Source organism: Chlorocebus sabaeus, chromosome 8, assembly GCF_047675955.1.
Source record: "Chlorocebus sabaeus isolate Y175 chromosome 8, mChlSab1.0.hap1, whole genome shotgun sequence".
In the NCBI taxonomy this organism is placed as follows: Eukaryota; Metazoa; Chordata; class Mammalia; order Primates; family Cercopithecidae; genus Chlorocebus; species Chlorocebus sabaeus.
Window position 1 is genome coordinate 2,581,610 of NC_132911.1, and position 16,469 is coordinate 2,598,078.

Consider the following 16,469-nt stretch of genomic DNA (forward strand, 5'->3'; position numbering starts at 1 on the left):
ACAAAAAGAAACCAATTAGCTGGGTGTGGTGGCACACATCTGTGGTCCCAGCTACTCGAGCAGCTGAGGCACGAGAATCAATTGAACCCAGCGGGTGGAGGTTGCAGTGAGCTGAGATTGTGCCACTACACTGCAGCCTGGGTAACAGAGCGAGGCTTGGTCTCAGAACAAACAAACAAAAAAAGTAGTCTGACTTCCACATCGCATGCCATTGTCTTGTTTCATACAAAGCATCTTTCTGAAGAACTAATGGTTTTGGTTTGGCTCAGTGAAGTAAAATATGGCCTACGTGGAGAAGTTAAGATAGTCATTGAACTATGCTTAATTAGGTTGACTTAGGGAAAAGTAAAATTATGAAACAATTCCTTCCATTCCTCACTGTTCCTGGTTAATGTCGTGTTTAAATCGCGGGAGGGCCAACTGTGCGGTGAAAGTCTGTGAGGAAGCAGGTGGATGTTCAGCGCAGTCACGGTGAACATGGGAACGATTTCCGTAAAGCGCTCAGTTTGGAAGAGTCACCCTCAGACTCCATACCAGACTTTTCCTTCTCTTTTTCTTTTCTGGGTAAACTCAACTGTGGTCCCTGCGCTGTGTTTTGAATGTCCAGCTTCTCAGCAGTGGAAGCCGATACCTCATTCGATCTGATGATATGATAGAAACAGTTTACAACGACAGAGGAGAGATTGTTAAAACCAAAGAACGCCGAGTCTTCATGTTAAATGATGTGTTAATGTGTGCCACCATCAGCTCACGGTAAATGCATTGAATTCTCTATAGCAGTCCTATCATTACATGTTACCTTTGCCTAAGGGCACATAAATGACTTTGTTAATTCTGTCACTCAGACCGAACTGGTTTTTTGTGCCAAAGCTTAGTCCTGTGACTAAAGGAACCCTTATAATAAGCAAGCTTATTTTTAAATAGAAGTCACCAAGTCACTGTTAGTAGAAGTTAAGTATGTAGAGGTTTATATACTCTTTAAACACGGCTGATGGTGGAACTAGAAACTAAATTGAATTTCTTCATAATCCTCCTAAATAATTCAAGAGTTCTTTTTCTTATGGTTTAAATTCTTTCTTTACCTGCTTCTCTATAAATATATTTTTGATAAATGTTTAAATATAATAAAGTTGGGTATCTTCATATTTATTGTAAACCAAGAAAATGAGTTATTTTCACTTAAAATAGTTTTACATCAGAATCGTTCTCCAACACGTGGAATATTGTAGTTAGATAAGGATATGTGAGAAGTTAAAAGGTCTTCAAATATAGGTAGATGATAAGGGAATTCATATAAACTTAACTATAACGCTTCTGGTGCTGTAGAAAATAATGCCAGTGAACGCAGTGGCAATTCGTCATGTCTTGCAAGAGTCAAGCGTTCAATCGTCCAGAGTTTTGACAGCCAATTGCTAAACATTTGGTAGCCTGAAGTCATCCACACGGGAGCATTTACACCACGGAATTTGCCCAACACAACGTTTTAGGAGCCTGTCCTCCCAGTGAGAGCCAGCTGTTAAACATTTGCCAGTACACCACTAAACATGCCCTATTTTTCATGCCCATCACCCCCATTTTCCAGTGGCTGGATGTATCTGCCTGCCTTCCTCACCTTGCCTTAGAGACCCAGGCAGCGAGGGTGTGCAGGTCAACCCTCAGGAATCGGACTCCTTAGCGTGAACTCCAGCTCCACTTTCTCTGAACTCTGAAAATTACCCACTCTGACTAGGCCTCGGACTCCTCATCCGTGCAATAGGGTTGATCATAAAATAATGAGTCCGGTGGTACGCTCTCGCGGGGCTCTTCAGGGGTCAAGGCGAGGACATTCATTAAGCTGCCGCAGGGCACCTGGCACACGGCACTACCCGTGAGGGACAGATTTTCATTGTTGCTTCTCATCATCCTCACTTACTTTGTGGCAGCTACAAAATAAGTCCAAAATATATATATACAAGTCTTTAATGATACTCCTCCTCGTAAGAGAAAGAACCCTGTTCATTTGACTCATACCCCATGGCTCAGCCTTCACTGTGGACACCTGGCGACAGCCACAGGCCACCTGCCTTCCATGTGCAGAAGCAAAGCCCGCTGCACCCTGCGTTGGAGAGGAGCTGACAGAGTGAGGCCGTGGGAGGTCGCAGCTGGAGAACTCCAGGTGTGGGCTGTTCGAGAGGACGCTTAGAATTGCGAGGATGCAGAGTAAGGTGTCTCCACCCCTGTTTCCTTGCTGTTATCTTATGAGGTGCTTCCCACAGTGTGGAGACTAATGGTGTTTATCACCTAGCAGGATGGCTTCCAAGTTTAACTGTCCCAGGACCCCCCTCTCCGTGTAATACCTGGAAAGTTAGTGTTCAGTGAAGTGGCCCCAGTGTGGCTGAATCCACCCAGCTCCTCACCTGCACATTGGCCAACATGATGTGTCAAGTTGGGGACATGAATGCTTGTCCCACCTGCCCTGGGAGACAAGATCATAGAAGTGAAATGACCTTGTAAACAGCAAAGTCCTGTGCAAATATAATGGTCCTTGTGGAGTCTTTTCCGCCTTCATAATCAATGTTTGTCTGATACTGACCCCTGCTCCAGAACCGCCCCCACTCCCCGGGCTGCTGTTGGGGAGCGCCAGGACACACTTGGCTCTTGGGCAGTTTTAAGTAGGTTTAAAATTCTCACACTGACAGAAGTGGTGTACTTTAAAGATGAATTAAAATGGATACTTTAGAAGTAACTCAGCCGTGCTTACTGCTAGATTCCTTAAAATAATGCTCCTGCCTTTCCCACCATGACAGGGCTTGAATTTCTTTTTTTGCGAAGTGTGGTGGTGAGTCACAATCATTTCCCATGGACATGTTGTCAGTGTGAGATTTTCAGTGACACTGCCCTAAGGTGATGAGATGAGAACCCATTTTGGTTCATGCCCCCAAGGACCCTTTGGTCGGCCCTGTGGAAATTAAGATTCTAAACCTCCTCCGTAGGGATGGAGATTTTTACATTTAAAGAGGAGGAATCGAAATTTTGGTAAGAATTCATGGGCATTTCTGTTTTTCTAAATTGGAGGCACAGTCTAATTCACGGAATACAACCCGTCTTTCCTCTGTGAATTATTCTTTCTCCTTTCCCTTTCTGTATGGACTGGATGTCGTCATGGAGGGCAGAGTGCTCTGGTGTAAGAGGGAACTGGAGAGCGTGGGTACAGACAGGCTCCTAGCAAGTCAGGTGCTTAGTCCAATGTATAGCACCCAGCATTTTGGTTATTCTTACCACACTTTGATTTTTAACAGCAATATCTTGAAAAACAAAACATGATGATCACTAAGTGAGAATAATGGTTGATTCTGGAGGGTGGGATTTCCTGAGCACCTGGGACTGCAGGAATGCTGGCGAAGTCACAGCCTTGGCCTTGGTGGCAGCTACACAGATATTGACGCAGGCCGTTTCCACTAGACCGTATATACGTGTTTTGTGTTTCTTCACGTATATGTTCTATTTATGATAAAAGAAGAAAATAATCTGTATAAGTCATAGGAGTTTTTTTTTTTCTGTTGAATTTCTGTATACTTGATACATATTTTAGTCATGGAGTATAATGGTATGATTTGATTCTATTAAAATGGTTATGGTGTAGCCATAAAAGAGAGTTAATTCTTAGGAAACCACCAGAGAATATCTCTATCCACATAGGGGACTTCCTGGGAATCGAGCACCTTTGCTCCGAGTCATCAGCGAGCACCGAGCTGCTTCCTTTTAAGCCTTTATGGAAAACCTCGGCGCTTTGAGGAGATCCGTCTCTGTGCCGCTCTTCCCTGCACTCTCTCTCATCCACCTGGAGGCCTCTTTATGGCAGCGAGTGGGGATTCTGTAAGAAAGCCAGAGGCAGTTACTCCTGTGAGAAAGTCTGAAGAGTTACAATTCAGCAATGGAAAGTTTCTCACTTGAATATCTGAGGGACAAACGTTACCATAACGTTTCCACGTAATTATTCCTAAAACAGGCATCTTCTGGTCGTTTCAGCGCCTCTCATGACAGCCGTGTGATGAGCAGCCAGAGGTACTTGCTGAAGTGGAGCGTTCCGCTGGGACACGTGGACGCCATCGAGTATGGCAGCAACCCAGGCGCGGGCGAGCACAGCAGGCACCTTGCCGTTCACCCGCCTGAGAGCCTGGCCGTGGTTGCTAACGCGAAGCCAAGTAAGTGACGCTTTCTCTCACGTTCGTGCTAGCGTGGAGCCAGCCTAAGTTCTGACATAGCAGGCTCAGGGTTTAACACGGTAAATCTGACGCGCTCTCTCACGTTCATGTTTGCTGTGGGGTCAGCGTAAGCTCTGACGTTAGCCGTGGGGCCAGCGTACGCTCTGACGTCAGCAGGCTCAGGGTCTAACATGGTAAATCTGACGCGCTCTCTCACGTTCATGTTTGCTGTGGAGTCAGCATAAGCTCTGACGTCAGCCATGGGGCCAGCGTAAGCTCTGACGTCAGCAGGCTCAGGGTCTAACATGGTAAATCTGACGCACGCTCTCACGTTCATGTTTGCCGTGGGGTGAGCATAAGCTCTGACGTCAGCCGTGGGGCCAGCGTACGCTCTGACGTCAGCCGTGGGACCAGCGTACGCTCTGACGTCAGCCGTGGGGTCAGCATACGCTCTGACACAGCCGTGGGGCCAGCGTAAGCTGTGACGTCAGCCGTGGGGCCAGCGTAGGATCTGACATAGCAGGCTCAGGGTCTAACACGGTAAATCTGACGCGCTCTCTGACGTTCATGTTTGCTGTGGGGCCAGCGTACGCTCTGACGTCAGCCGTGCGGCCAGCGTACGCTGTGACGTCAGCCCTGGGGCCAGCGTACGCTCTGACGTCAGCCGTGCGGCCAGCGTACGCTCTGACAAGGCAGGCTCAGGGTTTAACACGGGAAGTCTGCAGAGGTGATCCAGTCTCCAGGATCTGTACACTGCCTCACTAACATGGTCGAGTCCGCCGCTCATCTCTGACTTGTCCCACGTGCCGCTGGGGCTCCTTCGGGTTCGGGCCAGTCAGAGGAGGATTGCGTCTTCCCGGTCCAGTGAGCTCAGTTTTGCGTTTCCAGTTAACCAGATGAGGACTTCAGTGTTTGTCTCTGAGTGTGTGGAGTTGGCGCAGAAGTCGTCGAGCTTGAGGCGGTGGTGGTTCCAGTTTGGCTCTGTGTTCACCTGCTCGCACTGCCGGGCAGCGTTGTGGTGTCTTTACTCAGTTTCCCCGTGGAGGTAGTGCTTGTCCACGAACTTCCCAAGGTGAAACGAGAGGTATCAGAATGCTTTGGAAATGTCTTAGAATTGCACACGATTTATGATTATTATTACCCAACATTGTTCAGACTGCAGATTTTAATCTTAGTGTAAAAATCATTACCTTCTCTTCAATTTTTAAAAAATCCAAAGAACAACTGGCTAAGTTTTATTCACTTTTTGGCCTCTACCCCTGAATTGTAGAACAATTAAAAAAAAAAATGCATGGGAACTTTCAGTTCACTTTTCATAGGTTAAATATGCATTAATTTTTCAGATTTTTTGTTTCTGACATGTTCAGAAGCAAGAAAACCACTTGAGAACTTTTACCCTTTTCTGATTGAATTCGCATGTTCACCTGGATTTGCAGAACATGATGTAAGGAGTATTAGGTCTCATTTGCTTTGGGATCGCGTTTATTTTTCTCATTCCCCTGATGTTAATAGTCATTCCGTTTGGTAATCTGCCTAGTAGGCTAATTCGTCAAGCATATTATTACAATTTGTAATCTCTTAAATTTCTGACTCTTAAATCCTCCTTCTATTTAAAGTAGTATGCGTCTGTATCAAACCCTCTCCACAAATAACCGAAGTACCAAAACCCAGATTTCCCAAACAAGCTGTTCCTGGGGTGGTGTGGAGAGTGAGAGGGACGACGGGGGGGAGAGGGGACGTGGGGACAGAGAAACGATTTCCAAATTGACGTGATCCATTAACATTTTATTCAAGAGCAAATTGGATGCCTTGTTAAAAGTTTTTAAAAATCCTTTTAAATTATTTGGAAACATTGATTAGCAATCACGTTGATGTTGTGGTTTTGTTAATAACACCTTTGTGTAGTTTATAATGCTAGCGATCTTAGAATTGATTCATAATTAAGATGGCCTTATTGTATTCAAATAGCTAAAGGTGACTTTGATCCATAAAATAGTATGTATTCCATGCAATGTTATATTTTCTTATTCATCTGTTAATGATTTATGCTGAGTTAACTTAGAATAAGATTAGAATCAGTTAGCAATGTGAAAAAAGCATAAAGCAGGGTGATTCAACCCATTTTTAAAATACTGTATGGAGGAAAGAACCTGGAGTGAGTTGATCACTGCATTTGCACTCTAGATTTAACTATGAGCTCCCCATCAGCCACAGCAAGAGGAGAAGCGCTGAGTATGGACAAGTTCTCATTGTCTGTTAAAAAGAAATTTGTCACATTGGAGAGTAAATCTTTTTCTTTACTCTGAATCCAAGGAGATCTTTGGTATTGTATCTCCAGTTCAGGGGACTTTGGAACACACCTGAAAACATACATGATTGTGTTTTGCAGACTTGCATTGATTCTTTTTTTTAAATCGTTTCTATGGAAAAAGCAGCTAGTCAACCTCAGTGAAACCAGTTTTTCATGGGACATCATTTTGCCCACTGCCTTAAACAGAGAGTTTAAGTGATAAACTTGTTTTGCCATCAATAGTGTTTTGTTCTTCTAGATTAAAAAAAAACTTTTAAAACAAATTATTTAAAATTTGCTAATTTTGTGTGTGTCTGAAGATAGAACTCAAGTCAGAATTCTCTGGGGCTTTTTTCCGACGTCGGGTAAGAGCATGGTGCTGTCTTGCATTTACAGAGAAGGTGTAAGTGGGCGCTGTGCTTCATGCTGCGGACCGGCAGGGGTTCTATCCCAACACGTCTGGATTCATCCAGGGTGGACTGACAGTCTCTTGTTAGCGTCGATCATGAGGGGTCTACGTGGCTTCAAATCCATCATGTTGATCTCACGAGTGCCACGCTGCAGCCGGCGAATGGCGTCCCTTCACTCTGCTCATCTCAGCTCACTCCTTACCGTTTATGCTGACAAAACCCAGGCACATCCATGAGCCACATCTCCATGGGGCTGCCTCTAATGCCTCCCTCAGAGTTTTCATAGAATGACTTCAAATTCACTCTCAGTGTTTCTGTTTCTTCCAGTTCTCTTGCGTTTGCCACTTCTAAATTATATCGAGAAGCTAAGTCAGAAATTCTCGTTCTCCGTTGATAGTCGTAGGATTTCTGCTGCTTGAATGACTGTTCTAAAATTCAGTGTTGGAAACGTTGGTGTGTTACTTGATACTGACAGAGTGTAGGCAGCACTGCCCAACAACCTCTGCTTGCAGAGAGGGCCGCGTAGCAGCCACCCAAGACCAGTGAGCAGCTGCAGCAGGGAGCTCCTCATCCCCACAAAAGCGCCGTGTGGTCTGTGCGTTTGCTGTGTGGTGTTAGACTCAGCAGAGAGCTCGCCCGTCCCCGCAAAAGCGCCGTGTGGATTGTGCGTTTGCTGAGTGTTAGACTCTGTAGGGAGCTCGCCATCCCTGCAAAAGTGCTGTGTGGATCATGTGGGTTGAGCGTTTGCCGTGCGCTGTTTGACTCAGCAGAGAGCTCCCCATCCCTGCAAAAGTGCCGTGTGTATTGTGCTTTGCTGTGCAGTGTTCGACTCAGCAGATAGCTTGCCCTCCCGGCAAAAGCACTGTGTGGACTGTGTTCGCTGTGCAGTGTTAGACTCAGCAGGGAGCTCCCCGTCCCTGCAAAAGTGCCGTATGGATTGTGCTGTGCGTTTGCTCTGCGGTGTTAGACTCAGCAGGGAGCTCCCCGTCCCCACAAAAGTGCTGTGTGGATTGTGCGTTTGCTCTGCGGAGTTAGACAGCAGGGAGCTCCCTGTCCCTGCAGAGGTGCCGTGCGGATCCTGGGTTTGCTCTGCGGTGTAGACACCCGGAGTTATGATGTGACGCTTTCCTCTCTTGGAGAGGCTGCACGCTGGTGACCATGGGTCCCCTATGGATCCATGGATTGGTTTAAGCTCCCAAACTCTCTGATGCTATTTTGAAAAATGTGTAGTTTTCTGGGGTGATTTTAAAGGTTTTGCGAGCTTCCCTGATCGGGGCTGGTGGCGGGGAGGAGGAATATCAATCGTGAGCTGTCGGTTGCTCTGGCCTGGTGCCGCGTCTTTGTTGGTGCACTCCACCGGGCTGCTGTTCCTTCTCTCTTTGCGCTCCATCCTGTCTGGCAGGTGGATTTATGAGAAAGTAATGTTTGCCGTTGCCATTCTGTGTGTGTGTGTGTGTGGGGGGGTTCTTCATGCAGGATCTTTATAACCTCAATTCATTTTCAACAAACGGACTGTCAGGCACTCCCAGTTCTCGAGGTCTCGTGCCAAGTAGGAGTTGTGGGGATGAGTGGGGAGGTGTCGCATAGCCCCACTGTTGGGAGCCTTTAGAACCCGAGGAGAGGTGAGATCAGTTGCTCCAGCCAGGCTCTGGTCTTCAAAGGTGTTTCAGAAGAATGGCCGCTGGAGAGCTGTTACCACCCATCCTGCCCAGGGAGAAGTTATCCGTGTGTGTGTGTGTGTGTGTGTGTGTGTGCACGCACGCGCTCACTTTTATTCAACTGGTCTCAACTCAGTGTACAGGGGCCGCTCTTAAAATGTTTACAGAAATGTGAGTATAAGTCGAATGTACTTTAAAGGGGAACACTCCTTCAGATGTGCAAATATTTGTTTACTTTTGTAAAAATCAGTCACAGTACTTTGTAGTTAGTTAGCTCATCTATAAAAATGAGTGAAGATAAAAATCATCTCTGTTCTTCGCTGTAAGGTCAGCTTTTAACAGAACAGGATTGGCCTCTGATCCTTCTGGCTTTGGTTGTTACTGGACCAGCATCTACCTGGTCCAATACCAGCATCCCGTCCCAGCACTGGCAGCTTTGCCTAGAAGGGCCCCACAGCTTCCAGAAGGCCGCCACCTCCCTGAGTGCTGTTGGACTTTGCAGCAAGAGAGGAGGTCCACTCAGGCTGCCCTGCTGTGAGCTGTTCCACTTTCTGTCCCAGAAGCGCGTCCTGAGTGCCAGGAGTGCTTCTGTACAGTCGGGCTGGATATGGCGGTTGGTACAGGACGATTTGTAACAAGACACAGAGTCATTATGAACAGGTGACTGGAGGAGCTGCCAGCAAGCTTGTACCGTAAGGAGGCTGGGGGACAGCTCCTGAAAGCTCAGGGTCCCTGCTGAGCACTAAGCGCTTGCCTGAGAGGGGAACTTACAGACAAATGCAGAAAGGGTCCTGGGTGAGGTCACAGCATTGAGGGGGCTGCCAGAAAACATAGGACCTCCCCCACAAAATTCACGTGGTTTGAAAAACAAAGCAAAACACTACTAGCAAAGATCCAGCACCAAGGAGGGAGGAAGGAGGGCGTGACTTACTGTCTTTAAATAGAAGTGAGCCCGGCCAAGGGAAGCTTCAACATATACACCTGACTGATCCTCCTGAAGCAGAAGGCAGCGAGAGAAGCGGAGCTGTATTTTTAAAACGTGAAATGGTTCCTCATGAGGCTCCCCTGAGCTGCGGCCTCCAGGCATGTGTGGCCAGGTGGCCATTCTGTGGAGGCAGGGTGGGGTCTGAGCGGCACGTCCAGCCACAGCCCCGAGGGTTCTGGACACAGTGACCGGGTGTGGGACCCCAGGAGTGACGGGTTAACCCCGGTTTCCCTCCCTGGCCCCTGCCTGACGCACTGCATGGCCTTGCCTGCAGGCAGGGACAGTGCCTGGTCTCCAACAGGCCCTTTCCAGAGCCAGGTACTTCTGGGCGGGAAGGGTCACAATTCTTCCTCCTTACGCCTGTAAGAGTGAACTTTGCCTTGAAGGTTGGAGGACAGGCGCAGCTGAAGCCCACCAGGGCAAAGCTGTCGTGTTTTGAAATACACAGCAGTCGAAATGAAAGGAAACAGAACAAAATGCCTCTGTGCTCCATTGCCCTGGCAAGAGCCATTTCTGCATCGTCTGAACGTTGCACCTTAAAACAGGACGTGCGTGCGCGCGGGAGATGAGGCCAGGACTTGGCGCTGCTTTTCCTGAATGGCGTGTGGATTTGCAGGTCTGTCCCAGGACTCAAAAGTGTCATCATAATCCTTGAATGAGTACCGAGAGCAAACACACCACCTGGCCAAAGGCAGCAGGGAGGTCGGCTTTCCACACTGAATACCGTGCATGGTCCGGAAACAGTCCTTAGTAGCTTTCCTGCAATGCGACACCGAGGTCGGCGTGCCTGCGGAATGTGACACCAACAGATGGGCCCCTCGCTGGGGGAGCGGATGCAACTGCTCGCGATTGTGGAGCCGCTGACCTCCTGCCGCCGCTCTCTGTGTCCTGTGCCCTTGCGTGCTCGCGCGGCGTGTTCAACGCAGATGAATGGCCTCCCTTCCTACAGACAGCATCCGTATACTGAGAAAGGCCTTCCAACATGCACAGGAGTAAAACCACAAAGAGCACTCAGGGAGGATGGGCGCCGACTCCGGATAGAAGGCAGAGTGAAAACAGGGTAGATGTGAAAAAACCTTTTCAGGGTTTTTTGACGAAAACGGCATCTGAAGTGAATGGAGCAAAATAGTAACATCACAAATTCTGGGCAATGGGTAAAAATGTGTCCGTGAGTTATTCTCTCTGCTTTTCTATTTTTAAAGAATATTTCGTACTTTCACAAAATGAGAGCCCATTAAGGAAGCCCAGAGCCAGCCTGGGACTTGGGTCCCTGTTTGAATGGCTGTTCCAAACGCATCCCCAGGCTCAGCCTCTGTCTGGGGGAGGAAATGGGGGCAGCATGGCAGAAGGTGGGAAAGGGTCTTCCAGCATCACACGTGCTTTCAGGACGGTCCCATAGAGGTGGTGATGCCACACGCGTGGCTCTGTTCTCCACGCAGACAGCTGCCGCCTTCTCTGTCACTGTGTCTGTTTATATCCCTTGTTACCTCAGGGACAAACACTGGTGTGAATTTTCTGGGTATTCAGTAACACACCCTTCAAACTCTGTCTTAGGAGCTCAACAGGAGGCAGGTGAGAAGTGTTTCCATGCAAAGAGGGATACCCATATTTTCTAAATATCACATGCACACTAGTCTATGTGATCTGTTGATGCCAAAAATACTCATTCCTAACGGCCTGTATAGCTGACCTGTGACCTTAGACACCCATGCATGCCTGGAGCTATGACTGTCAGTCAAGTTGACATTCCAGAAACATTCATTCAGACATTCATTCAGGGTCATGGCCCTGTCCAGGACCTGAAGGCCAGCCTGTCAGGGCAGCGATCCTAGCTCCTCGGCCATGGGGATGGGCCAGATGAGTGCCATGCCTGTGCGTCACACGCCAGTCGTTCCCATAAGTCTCAGTGGAGAAGACTCCCTTAGGAGACTGCAGCCGGCGTGTGTCCCTAAATGCGGACGGTCAGCCATGGAAAGGTGCTCATGCCGGAGGGCCTGTGGACAGGGTCCTATCTCTGTGGGAATCACACACGCGTGTCCTAGGACACATGGACACATACGAGGTAGATGTTGAGCAAATTAGTGTTATATTCTGGGTTTTTAAACCCCATGAAGCTATAGGGATGGTTTTACTTCTTGATTAAAGATCTGGAATTTGAGACGTGACATGTATCTTCGTGACAGTGTGATGTTCACATTAGAAAATGCTTGGGTTTTGTTAAAACTCTAAAAGCCAAACTGGATTTTAGTCACAGGGGAAGGTTCTTATTGTTCTTCTCTGTTCAGTGCTGTGGTTTCAGCTTTGCACCTGGGAGTCTCCTAGGCCTTGCGTTGGGAGGAGCTGCCATAACGTATCCAGAACCACATAGGATTTATTTTGCCTGAGTTATAGCTGGGATCACTACTGGTTCATAACCAAGATTTTTCTATACTTTCCATGTTAGAAAACTACTTGCTTATAGAGAAATTAAATTGGTGCCTCTTATCAGACTAGGGACTTATGTATAATGCTATTTAAATATTACCCTCTTCTGGGAGTTAATTCTTGTTCTCTGTTGAAAACACTAAAACGTTTAAAGACGGTAAGAATGACCTGTAATTCTTGTATCTGGAGACTATATTAACACATGAGTGGTTTCTCTCCAGCCTTTTCCTCACACCATTGTCCATATACCACAGTTGCTCTACGTGATCCTGTATAGGGAATTTTCATTTAACATTATAGGATGACCATTATTCTCAGTCATTAAAAATTCTGAATCAAAGTCATTTAAACTGACTACAGGATTTTTCCTCGTGATTGAACCTGAGTTTATTGCATACTGCAAGCTTCTCCAGTTATTGGACCACTACGAAGAGTGACGTGGAGACATCCTCACACATTAGTCTGGTAATTTCCTTAGAAGTGGAATTTTCAGGTCAGAGAGTAGAACATTTGTGTACTCTTTTAGACTCTGGATACATTTTTGCAAGTGACTTTCCAGGAAGTCTTCTCCAGTTTCCATTTCTACAGGCTGTGTCTGACTTTGATTACACAATGAAACTTCTATGATTTGATTTGTAAAAAACAGTTATGTAAATTTGCCTTAAGTTAAAAATTTTTAATGGCTTTTTTTTTTTTTGAGATCGGGTTCTTGCCCAGCCTGGAGGGCAGTGGCCATTTAGAGGCACAACCGTAGCTCACTGCAACCTCAAACGACTGGGCTCAAGTGATCCTCCTGCCTCAGCTTCCTGAGGAGCTGGGAGTACAAATGCATGCCACCTCACCTGATTTTTTTTTTTTTTTTTTTTTGGAGACGGAGTCTCGCTCTGTCGCCCAGGCTGGAGTGCAGTGGCCGGATCTCGGCTCACGGCAACTTCCGCCTCCCGGGTTTACGCCATTCTCCTGCCTCAGCCTCCCAAGTAGCTGGGACTACAGGTGCCCGCCACCTCACCTGCTGAGTTTTTTTTTTTTTTTTTTTTAAGTAGAGATGGGGTTTCATTGTGTTAGCCAAGATGGTCTTGATCTCCTGACCTCGTGATCCGCCCGTCTCGGCCTCCCAAAGTACTGGGATTACAGGCTTGAGCCACCGCGCCCGACCCACCTCACCTGATTTAATGGCTGTTTTAATTTGCTTTCCTTTGATTACTACTGAGAGTGAGCATCTCCATATATATTGGCCATCTGTATCTTTTCTGGGAATTGTTCATTTTATCATTGAGGTTTCAGAATATTATTTTTAATGTGTTTATATGTAATCTTTATGGAAAATAATTGCCTGTTTTTACATGTCTCCACATATTATTTATGTCTACAATTTTATAGAAGTCTAAAGCTTCTAATTTCTCAGTTGTTAAATTTGCTCCCTTTTTTGGGGGTAATTTGGCTCATGTTCTTAGACACTCTTTTTTTTTTTTTTTTTTTGAGATGGAGTCTTGCTCTGTCGCCCAGGCTGGAGTGCAGTGGCTGGATCTCAGCTCACTGCAAGCTCCGCCTCAGCCTCCCGAGTAGCTGGGACTACAGGCGCCCGCCACCTCGCGGGGCTAGTTTTTTGTATTTTTAGTAGAGACGGGGTTTCACCGTGTTAGCCAGGATGGTCTCGATCTTCTGACCTCGTGATCCGCCCGTCTCGGCCTCCCAAAGTGCTGGGATTACAGGCTTGAGCCACCGCGCCTGGCCCTTAGACACTCTTTTGACACACCTGGAGCTCCAACCTGCCCGCTGCATTTTGGGTGTGGGGATCATTTATCCTGCTCTGCTCACTGAAGTAAGGAGCTGCTTCTAGAGAGCTCTTTCTGGAAGGGTGGCCAGAGAGAACAAGATCCCTCTGTTGGGAGTTTTGCGGTTGCAGCTGGGAAAGCAGCTCCCCCATTCCCGCGGCCTCTGCCCTGCAGGATGGGCCTTACGGCCACTCTTCGTCTCTCTCCTTTTTTTTTTTTCTGACATGGAGTCTCACTCTGTTGCCCAGGCTGGAGTGCAGTGGCACCACGTCGGCTCACTGCAGCCTTTGCTTCCTGCGTTCAATCGATTCTCCTGCCTCAGCCTGCCGAGTAGCTGGAATTACAGGTGTGCACCACCAAACCCGGCTAATGTTTGTATTTTTAGTAGAGATGGGGTTTCACCGTGTTGGCCAGGCTCTTCTCAAACTCCTGACCTCAAGGGATCTGCCTGCCTCAGCCTCCCAAAATGTTGGAATTACAGACGTGAGCCACCGTGCCTGGCTGACTCTTTATCTCTCTTTAGCACCCTGTTCTGATCAGCTCTTCCTCCATCATAGCCACACCGTGCACAGACACTCTTAGACATCGCTAATGCGAACACTATTTCCAGCTGCAAGGGAAATGAGGCTTTTGGTCAACTTTGTTCCAGGAGGAAAGGGGCAGTTCCATGTTAAGTCCGTTTCCTTTGGCAGCACCAGCCTTGCCGGTTGAGAACCATGGGAAGCTCCCTGCGGGAGGCAGGTGAGGTCCTGGGGAGGGCAGGGCCCCCAGGAACGCAGGAGTCCGGAGGCAGAGGCAGAGGTGATGTGCCGCACTAGGTGGTGTGGTCCGCAGAGACCCCTGCCACAGCTCTGAAGAGGAGAACACCAGAAAGAAACGCACACAGGAGTTTTACGGGGCTAAGGAGCTATGGAGGTACAGAGGTCTTCAGACCCCATGAAGGTCGATGGGCAGCTGCAGAGGATACTGGTAGGGGCTGGTTCTGCCCACAATCAGGTCATTGGCATGGAGAGGGGTAGTGGCCATTCCTCCTTGACCTCACCTCCTCTGCAGTGGAGACACCTTCCGGCTCGGACACCTCACAGTCTCACACCGTGGAGGAGAGGCTTTAAGATGCTGTGAGGGTGCCCCTTGAGCCCAGACATGGAGGTTCTCAGGGACCGAGCACACCCCCAGGGGCTTTTCCAGCCATCCTTGCTATTGATCTTGCCACACAAACCCTTCCTTGTCTGCCACACAAAATTCTGTTTCACTGACAGACCCTGAATTTTCAAACAGATTGCAGGGATTTCCATGGAAACAAGAGAAGTGTCCGTGAGAAAGACTCGGGAAGTGCTCTTGCAGAAGTGCAGCAATTGTGTGTCACTGCAACGACAAAGAACTGGAAACTCCAGAAATTGTCAACTAGAGGCTGGAAGTCAGCTGTGACAGAAATTCTCATCTGCAGGTGGTTTTTTTCTTTTTCTTTTCTTTCTGTCTTTTTTTTTTTTTTTTTTTTTTTGATGGAATCTCCCTCTGTTGCCCAGGCTGGAGTGCAATGGTGTGATCTTGGCTCACTGCAACCTCCGCCTCCTGGTTTCAGGTGATTCTCCTGCATCATCCTCCCTGAGTAGCTGGGACTATAGGTGTGCACCACCACGCCCAGCTATTTTTCTTTTTTCTTTCTTTTTTTTTTTTTTTGTATTTTTAGTAGGGACGAGGTTTCACCATGTTGGCCAGGCTGGTCTCGAACTCTTGACCTCCGGTGATCCGCCTACCTCAGCCTCCCAAAGTGCTGGGATTACAGGTGTGAGCCACCGCGCCTGGACTGCAGGGGTTTCTTTAATCAATTTTGGCCTGAAATCAGCATGAAACAATTCTTTCTGAAACTGAGAATCACATTTGAAAAGCACTGGCTGCACTGTGTGGTTTGTTGTTATTCTTGGGATGTGAGTGCAGATGCTTTCCTTGGTAGCGCACATTGTCCCCATTGATGAGGAAGCCTCGGGTTGCTCTGTGGTGTCATCTGTGCCCTGACGGTGCCCTGTTACGAACTGTCTGATGATCCGGCAGACGTAAAACTTCAGCACATTTCCATGCTCCGTAAGGTTGAGGAACTCCTCCTTATCTCAGTACAGAAGGTTCTTTAATACACTAGGAAAAGAGTATTATCCCTTCCCCTGATAGTTTCACATCGGTAGCAGTGTGTGTGTGTGTGTGTGTGTGTGTGTGTGTGCGCGCGCGCGTGTGTATGTGTGTGTGTTTTATTTTAAAAAGGTTTATGTTTTTAATTGACAAGTAATCATATACATGTACAGTTTAAAACATGATGTTTTGAAATATGTATACATTGTGGGATGGCTAAATCAAGCTAACTAGCATATGCCTTACTTCACACACTTGCCGTTTGTTCATGGTGAGAACCTTAAAGTCCACTCTTAGTGATTTTCAAGTATACAATACCTTATTAACTACACTAGACCTCTTGAACCTACTCCTCCTAATGAACTGAAATCTGTGCACCTGTGAATCCCTGTGACTATCCCATATGTTCTGTGGGTGATGGAGCTGTTCCGTGTGTGATGGAGCTGATCTCTGGGTGATGGAGCTGTCCCGTGGGTGACAGAGCTGTTCTCTGGGTGATGGAGCTGTTCTGTGAGTGATGGAGCTGTTCCGTGGGTGATGGAGCAGATCTCTGGGTGATGGAGCTGTTCTGTGAGTGATGAGGTGTTCTGTGGGTGGTGGAACTGTTCCGTGGGTGATG

At 47.6% G+C, this 16,469-nt stretch overlaps 1 protein-coding gene across 6 annotated transcripts in view; it reads left to right on the forward strand.

Annotated features, from left to right (window-relative positions):
• ARHGEF10 (Rho guanine nucleotide exchange factor 10) overlaps positions 1-16,469 on the forward strand; it is a 137,502-nt gene that overhangs the window by 79,714 nt on the left and 41,319 nt on the right. For all 6 annotated transcript variants that reach the window (XM_073017913.1, XM_073017915.1, XM_007961584.3 and 3 more), the window contains 2 exons: positions 608-753; positions 4,009-4,184. In XM_073017913.1, coding sequence (XP_072874014.1) covers positions 608-753; positions 4,009-4,184 — 322 coding nt within the window. The remainder of the gene's footprint in view (positions 1-607; positions 754-4,008; positions 4,185-16,469) is intronic.